The sequence below is a fragment of the Chlorella variabilis genome (genome assembly GCF_000147415.1).
Source record: "Chlorella variabilis unplaced genomic scaffold CHLNCscaffold_30, whole genome shotgun sequence".
Taxonomy (NCBI): Eukaryota; Viridiplantae; Chlorophyta; class Trebouxiophyceae; order Chlorellales; family Chlorellaceae; genus Chlorella; species Chlorella variabilis.
The window spans coordinates 360,910-369,160 of record NW_005435058.1 but is presented as its reverse complement, the minus strand read 5'-3'; the positions used below and the strand labels follow the sequence as shown (position 1 = coordinate 369,160).

Sequence of the window (8,251 nt, the reverse complement as noted above, 5' to 3'; positions counted from 1 at the left end):
GCCGGGGCTGCCTGCCTGCCTGCCTGAGCTCCTTGCGCCAGCTGGCCGCTGCGCTGGCCCAGCACGCCGGCAGCTGCCGCCCGGTGCCGCGACCAACCCGCAGCTGCCCCGATCAGCGCCAAGCTTCGTCACATCGTCACATCAGTGTGCAACGCTACCCCAAGACGGTGCTGCCTGCGCCTGCTTACAGGTGGAGCAGGGCGGCGGCGACCCCTCGCAGATAGAGGCCCTGCGGCGCAAGTCGGAGCTGAGCCAGGAGGCGGCGGGCATCAAGCGGCGCATGCGGGAGAGCCAGCTCAGCAGGTGGGTGCTGCCCTGGGAGGGAAGCGCGCAGGAGCGTGGGAGAGCCGGCGGAGCAGGTAGGTTGGTGGTGGCGCGCTGGTGTGGGGAGCAGGTGGGTGCCTGCCCTGGGTGTGGGGGCCAGCGACCGTGGGTTCATCTGCCACAGGTCGCAGCATACTGGGAGGACCAGGTCAAGGACCTGTGTCCCTCCTCCCGCCATGTGGCTCTTTGGTGCCGCCTCCTGGCAGGCCCGCCGTGCGCGCGTCCCTTGCTTGTGTGGGCTTACAGTCTGGTTTCAGACAGAACAGGCTTGCAGCACAGGCTTTTCCCTAAACCGCATGCCCCCGCTGCCGCCGCCTCCGCCGCCCTGCAGCTTCAAGCTGGAGAGCCGCCAGCGCAGCGCCGTGCTGCGCAAGCTGGGCTTCATTGATGCCGGGGGCATGGTGCAGCCCAAGGGGCGGGTAGCCTGCGAGATCGATGCCGCGGGTAGGCCGCTGAGAAACCCAAAGCAGGCGGCTTGGGGGTGTGTTTATAAGAGCTGGCGTTGGCAGGGACTGCCTGCTGGTGCGGGTGTGCGCCGCGGCAGGAGCGATGCGCTGCGCTGGAGCGCACGCCGCCGCCGGGCGGGCTCACGCTGGCTCCGCGCCGCCGGCCATGCTTTCCACCGCTGCTTTCCGCCTGCAGACGAGCTGCTGACCGCCGAGCTGCTGGTCAACGGCACCTTTGGCGGGCTGGACAAGCACCAGCTGGTGGCCCTGGTCTCCTGCCTGGTCCCCGTTGACCGCACCAACGTGAGTTGACCGAAAAATACAGAAAAGAAAGAATGCCAGAAAGAAACAAAGAAAGAAAGAAACATTTCGCGCTTGGGTGTGGGAGGGGACACCTGGCCGCCGGCCTGCTGCCCCACGCTGTGAGCCACCTGATGGCCTGGTGACACACACACACACACACACCACCACCACCACCACCACCACTACCACCACCTGCCACCCACCCACACACCTGCCTGGCGCTGCAGGAGAAGGTGAAGCTGTCGGCGCAGATGGCGGCGCCGCTGGGCCAGCTGCAGGCGGTGGCGCGCCACATCGCCGAGGTTTCTAACGAGTGTGGGCTGGAGGTGGATGCAGGTGGGCAGGAGGTTGTGGGTGGTGGGTGCTGGTGCATGCAGGTGTAAGGGGTTGTGTGGAGAGCGTTTGTGTGGTGCAGGTAGGCAGGAGATGGTGGGTGGTGGTGGAGGTGGTTGTCAGTGGCCGGGAGGTGGAAGGGAGGTGCGAGGGAGGAGATTGCAGGGCAGGATGCGGATCAAAGCAGGCGGGCGCAGTCTCAGGCTGCACAGCCTGGGGCACTGAGGGCCGGCAGTGGGGTCTGATGTGGTGCGGTGCGATGTGGTGCGTGCTCCTGTGCCGCCGCCGCCCTGCCCGCTGCCCGTGCCGCCTCCCCTGCTGCCGGCAGCGGCGGCCTGGCCCGCGCCGCTGTCCTTGGCGCGCGCCCACACCCGCCCTCCGCTGCCCCCGCGCCTGCGCCCTCCCGATGCTGCTGCAGATGAGTATGTGGAGAGCTTCCGGCCGAGCCTGATGGATGTGATTTATGGATGGAGCAAGGGGGCTTCGTTTGGGGAGGTGTGCGGCATGACCGACATCTTCGAGGGCAGCATCATCAGGTGTGTGTGTGTGTGTGAAGTGCATGTGTGCGCGAGTGGTCGGGTGTTGCTCTAGCCACCTAGCCACCTGCGGGGGCGCATCATCAGGTGGGATGGCGTGTGTGGGCAGGCGGCAGGGTGTGACCTCCTGGGCATGCCGCGCTGACCAGCACCCATCGCTGGGCGCTGCTTGGACCACGTCGTGGCGTTGACCAGCAGCCAGAATTGTGGTGTCACCATTTCGTATTGGGCTGCAGGCAGCATGCATCCTTTGCCGGGCCGCACCTCGCCGGGCCGCACCCCGCCCGCCCAGCCTGCGCCTCTTCCGCGCCCCTGCTGCCCCGCGCACGCAGGGCAACTCGGCGCCTGGACGAGCTGATGCAGCAGCTGGAGGCTGCGGCGGCGGTGGTGGGGGAGAAGGAGCTGGCGGCCAAGTTTGGGGCCAGCCGGGACACGATCCGGCGGGACATCATCTTTGCCGCCTCGCTGTACATCTGACCCGACGGCTGGACAGCGAGACGGCGCTCCGCGGAGCCCCCTCTTGTGCAGTGCATGCGGGCACTGTAAACATTGCTCATCAGGCCATGCAGGAAAGGTCCTGGAAGTGTGTGCGCCACACGCAGCTGGGGATTTTTAGTTGCAAAATGCATGTAGACAGCACCTGCAGCAACATTGGCTTGTGTCGGCGGTGGCTATAATGGCCGACGGAATCAGGTGGGTGGTCGCGAGCGGCACCCGCATTTCATGCCCCGCGGGCTGCCCATAGTGCGGCCGACCCGGCGGCCTGCCTTTGGTGCAAGCCCGAGGACGAGTGCGTGGATTACGCAGAGTGGGACCCAAGCACATGCGTCAAAAGGTGAGAAGGCTCTGGCTATAGTTGGACTTTCTGCTTAGGCAATGTCGTAAATTTGTTACACAAGAATTTGTCACAATTGTCACAAAAAATTGCGGAGAATATTTGGATGGGGTGGGCGGCTGCGGCGACATCGGTGGAGGGGGGACACAGCAATTGTGGCCCTCGGAAAAAGCCAAGCCACGTACACGGGCGGGCGCAGCAGCGGCAGCAGGGTGATGGCGCCTTCACATGAAGATGCGCATGCGATGCTCAACATGGGCACGGCATATAGGGCATGTCCGCGCCCTCGCAGTGCACCCTGGACACAACACAGAGTGGCCGCAGGGCACCAGCGCCATGCGCATCTCAATCGCCTCCATGCACGCACAACATTCACCACCCTGCTGAGCGCCAGGCTGCTGGTGAGGAGCCTCATGCGGCACATTTACAAGGAGCGACCTGCGGAAGCAGGTAGCAGCATGTGGCAACAATGAGGAGGGAGCTGCAGCACCGATTCGCTTTCACAATTTCATTATGAGTGGGATAACTTATCGAAACAATGATTTCTCTCACACTTACCCAACCATCAAGCATACGCACCACAAGTCGTCAACGATGTGCTGAAAGCTGGGCCGGTGGGCAACATCCTGGTCCCAGCATGCCCTGCATGGTGACATGTCGAAGTGTTTGGGCAAGCAAGCAGCAAGCAAGCAGCAAGCAAGCAGCAAGAGTAGTAAGGTTGCCACCATGGCGGCAGCGGCCCTTGGCCAGCAGCAGTAACAGCGCAAAGTTCCTGCTCATCCGGCACACCTCATCAGCTGCAGATAGGCATCCAGCCCAGCAAAGCCAGCTGTGCTAGGGCCTGGCAGCTGGTCAAGCGGGGGCACTGTTGGTCTCTCCCCGGCCATAATGCGTGGGTACAACTGCAGAGGAGAAGTGTGGGAAACTCACATGTGGAAGCACTTAAGCAGAAGCACAGCATGTTTCAAGGGTCACAGTTTCACAGCATGTTGGGGCCGTACCTTCCATACTTGCTTGTTGCTTGTGTGGGCTTAAAGTCTGGTAAAGCAAGAACTAGCTTGCAACATAGACTCCCCGCCGAAACGGGACGGGAACCGGGCGAAAGCAGAGAAAGCAATAAAACAGGGGTGGAGCAAGGCGACATGCAACGCAAGCAGCTGACAGGGCACGCATCGAAACGTGTGTATGACTGGCAAAGTGGCATGGCGCATTGGGGAGAAACGCAACGGTACGGGAGCATGGGCTGGCCAAACGGCAGTGCGGAACGCTAGGTCACTAGAAAAGCAGGGAAAGGCGCACTATGTATGCAATGAGGGCAGCCCCGGCTCGGGGCCGTTGAGAAAGCAGTGGGCGGGAGGGGGGAGGCCCCGGTGTGGGCGGGCCCCATCGAGGGGGGATGGGGCGCGCAAGCGGCCAGATGGGGCGGGGCGCGGGCGGCAGTGGAGTCCTGCGGCTGGGTGGGATATAGGGCAATGAGCGTTGAGCAGTGTGCGATGAGCAATGAGCAATGAGCAGTGAGCAGCCCCTCCCTAAACAAAGTGAAGCGCAGGACGGGGTCCGGTGGATGGGAGGCAAGGAAACGCGGGGGGTTGCCACGTGCGCTACCGCCGCCGCCGCAGGCAGCACCCCTGCGGCGGCGGCAGCGGCAGCAAGCCGTGGACCCAAACGCCGTGCCGCCGAGTCCCGTGGCTGTGGCCTTCTGGCAGGAAACTACGGCCGCAGCTCGGCAGCACGGGGGCGTCGCAGCGTGCCGCCGCCGCCGCGCTGCCCCCCGGGCACGGCGGCGGCGGCGGCAGCAAGCTTGGGCCCAAACGCCGTGCCGCCGAGTCCCGTGGCTGCGACCGTAGACCGTGGGCCGGAAACTGCGGCCGCAGCTCGGCGGCACGTGGTTCTGTTCAAATCGCCAAGCGTGCAGCAGCGCCGAACCACGCTTCCCGGCCTCGGCGCATGCCTTCAGGGGCCCCCTATCGCTGGGCACACCCCTCCAACACCGAACATGCGCCCGGGGGGGAGGGCGGCCCGGGCTGCCCAGGCCAAAGTGGGCCGCCCTCGAGCAAGAGGCGGCCGGTCTGTGTGCTGAATGAATGAATTAATGAATGAATACCAGTGCCGTGCCAAAAGGCAGCTGCCATGTGAGCAGCTCCCACAGAACTATGCCAAACGCGTACACGTCTGCAATGGGGATGCAGGGGAAAGCATTTATCGCACGAAATCAGTATATCCCATCAGCGCAGCAAATGCATGATCAGCACACGGCATACCTGCCGCGGTTGATCCCTGCGGCAGGTATACGCCTGTCTCCTCCCACCGGCTGATGACCTCGGGAGCCTGCAAGGGGCGGTTGGGGGAGTCCAGCCGCCACAACATTAAACCAGTCAGGCAAAGCAGTAAAAGCAAAAAGTGGAACGCAAGTGAAACATCCAGGCCAAAAGCCATGCGCACCAGCCAGCGCGGGTTGGGGTCCACATGGCTCTGGGTGAGGGCTGCCGTCGCTGATGCTGGATCATCCAGCAGGTGGCTCAACCCAATGTCTGTCACCTGCCACGATTGGCCAAAGTGGGTGGGAACATACTATACCTGCAAAGCTTCAGGGGTGTGACGGAAAACCCAAACACAACAACGGTATTGTCACTCACTTTGGCGCTCCAGCTGTCGTCAATCAACAGGTTGGCGCTCCTCAGGTCATGATATGTGACTGGCGGCTCGCGGGTGTGCAGATGCAGCATGTCCTTTGCTGCGCCGAGGGCCTGCGGGGAAGGGCATGCGCGAGAAGGATATAGGCACCAGCACCACGTTTGAGCTGTGGAAACACATGCACCTACGCCCAAATCGGCTCACAAATGCCAGGCGCCGCCGCCACGTCAGCTCTGCAGCCGCCTCGGGGTCCTGGCAGCCGCGTCGTAGCGCGTCAAAAGGGGAGCCACGAGGGCAGTATTCTGCAAGTGAACTAGGTTGGCACCCAACCGTGTTTCAGGAGCAGACGTTCGGGAGGGTGTTGGGCTGCTGGATGACCCCACCGACAGCCGCCTACGGCTCTCCCCATCCCACCTGTGACGATAGCCCGCGGCTGGATGCAGATGCCCCGGATCGCCAGGATGTTGTCGTGACGCAGGTCTGCCAACAGCGCAGCCTCCTGCAGCGGGCGGGCCAACATCGAGTGCTTGCGAATTGCAGTTGTCCACCGCAACGCTAGCGCGAGCCACCCACCTGCTCGAAACGATGCAACAACTGATTGTCCAGCGACATTGCCGCCAGTTTTGCTGCCAAATTGTCCAGCCCTGTCAGCACCTTGACCGCATATGTGGTGCCATTGTGTGAAGCGGCAAACACCTGAAAATGGTGAAAAACATTGCTAGGAGGCATACACGTGTTCACAGCTACCGTTGGCAGTAACCGCAGGGCGCACCGTGGCAAAGCTGCTGGACCCAACATATCTACGGTCCGTGAAAGCATCAAAGTCAAACGTCCAGCCAGCCTCAGCCTGTGCATAAGAGTCTTCACTTGGCCCCCTGCAGCACATAAATCACGACAGGGCTGTCTGAAAGGCCTGGCACCCCTCCAACAAGCCGTGCCCATTGGGGGGACCCTCGCCTTGGCTAGGTAAAGGTAAAGGTGGGGAAGAGCCTCCACAAGCTTCACTTCCCGGTTTTAACGTCTAGCTTTAGACCATTATTTGATCTGCCCGACGCGCCAAGTGCAGTACCCCCCACTAGTAGTGAATGGGTCCCGGGGAGGCCTGTGCCGAAGCCTTGGCGATTCTATTAGGCGTTCCCGAAGGAATTGGCTTGGATTGGCGCTGAGCCGGTCAGCTATGCCGCGTTTGTCCTCACAAAGTTTCGACATGGGAGGAATCGAACCTGTGCCCTCTCGGAGGGTTTAGACACTAGCTCCAGCGCCTTCAAAGAAGGCCTTTCTTAGCCGCTGCAAGTCCGTTGATGGCATGGGCGGCGCTGATGGCAGTGTCGCTGCAGCAACGGCCTCCTCGTGAGAGGGGCGATCAGCAGCCAGGATGCACAGCGCCCCTGCCATAATCCCAAGCCCAACACCGCTGGTGTTGGAGCGCAGCAGCCGCACCAGCTGGTGGGATGCCGCCCGCTGCTGCAATATATAGCATCTGTGCTGGAGGGGCTGTCAGCTGCCAGGTTGCACAGCGCAAATGCTGCCATCTGCTTGCTTGCTTGCTTGCTTGTGTGGGCTTAAAGTCTGGTAAAGCAAGAACTAGCTTGCAACATAGACTCCCCGCCGAAACGGGACGGGAACCGGGCGAAAGCACTGCATCGCTCGTGCTTGACTGCAGCAGCCGAACCAGGCCTGGAATGCCGCCTGCTGCTTTAATGTCCGCCTTGTTGGCTGGGCTGTCAGCTGCCAAGTTGGCCCGTGCTGCTGCTGCCAGTACTGCATCGCTGGTGCTGGACCGCAGCAGCCGCACCAGGGGAGCAATGCCGCCCTCTCTCTCAATACTGGCCTTGTTGGCCGCGCTGTCAGCTGCAAAAGGTAAAGGTGGGGAAGAGCCTCCACAGGCTTAACTTCCCGGTTTTAACGTCTAGCTTTAGACCATTATTTGATCTGCCCGACGCGCCAAGTGCAGTACCCCCCACTAGTAGTGAATGGGTCCCGGGGAGGCCTGTGCCGAAGCCTTGGCGATTCTATTAGGCGTTCCCGAAGGAATTGGCTTGGATTGGCGCTGAGCCGGTCAGCTATGCCGCGCTTGTCCTCACAAAGTTTCGACATGGGAGGAATCGAACCTGTGCCCTCTCGGAGGGTTTAGACACTAGCTCCAGCGCCTTCAAAGAAGGCCTTTCTTAGCCGCGGCCTAGCTGCTAGGTTGGCCACTGCCCATGCTGCCTGCTCCAGCGCTTCATTGCTTCTGCTGTTTTCTAAAGTGCGCACCAAGCCCGGAATGTTACCATCCCTCGCCATGGTGATTCTGCAGTAACACCAATGCTGCTAGTAATCACCGCCGGTAGGTGCTGCACACCTGCATTACGGAGAGGAGGGAGCCCTAATGCACTTGGAGCACAGCACAGCAGAGTGCCTGCGCAAGCGCATCCTGAACTAACGGGCTGGCGCCCAGGGCTTAGCGGTGGGGGCGGGGGCGGGGGCGGCGAGGCAACCCTGGCGGCAGGGCCCCGCGGGGGCGGCGAACAGTTCACGGAGCCTGGCTTGTGGGCACACTGCATGGCATATAAAGGCAATGCCGTGCCCTGCCTGGCTAGCCGCCAGTCTCGGGGGGTTCCCGCAAGGGTGAGGCGCGTTGGGCTACTGCAGCTGCTGTCGCTACAATCGAGCCACTGAATTGATGGAAGACCAGACCAGGATGAGGAGGGCATGTGCGACAACAATTGTGGGCACCATCGGCCACGTGCACTGCTAGGAAGCCTGTTGCCGCCAACACTCCCCAATTCCACGTTAACCACGCGCCAGTAGTTCTAGCGGGCGTTGGAGGTGGTCGGCCTGGGGGGGGGGGGGGGGGG

At 62.3% G+C, this 8,251-nt stretch overlaps 2 protein-coding genes across 2 annotated transcripts in view; one reads left to right on the top strand and one right to left on the bottom strand.

Moving 5' to 3' along the window:
• CHLNCDRAFT_28067 (hypothetical protein) overlaps positions 1-2,419 on the top strand; it is a gene marked incomplete at both ends in the record, with an annotated part of 10,430 nt that extends 8,011 nt beyond the window's left edge. Inside the window, 6 exons of the mRNA XM_005843463.1 lie at positions 197-303; positions 656-768; positions 967-1,073; positions 1,301-1,409; positions 1,825-1,942; positions 2,275-2,419. Coding sequence (XP_005843525.1) covers positions 197-303; positions 656-768; positions 967-1,073; positions 1,301-1,409; positions 1,825-1,942; positions 2,275-2,419 — 699 coding nt within the window. The remainder of the gene's footprint in view (positions 1-196; positions 304-655; positions 769-966; positions 1,074-1,300; positions 1,410-1,824; positions 1,943-2,274) is intronic.
• A 2,447-nt stretch (positions 2,420-4,866) lies between these two features.
• CHLNCDRAFT_141030 (hypothetical protein) lies at positions 4,867-6,023 on the bottom strand (the record flags this gene model as incomplete). The annotated part of the gene is made up of 7 exons (XM_005843438.1): positions 4,867-4,949; positions 5,039-5,105; positions 5,220-5,315; positions 5,414-5,524; positions 5,616-5,713; positions 5,826-5,910; positions 5,985-6,023. 7 exons carry the CDS (start codon positions 6,021-6,023, stop codon positions 4,867-4,869), a joined length of 579 nt encoding a protein of 192 aa, XP_005843500.1.
• Positions 6,024-8,251: the final 2,228 nt, after the last annotated feature.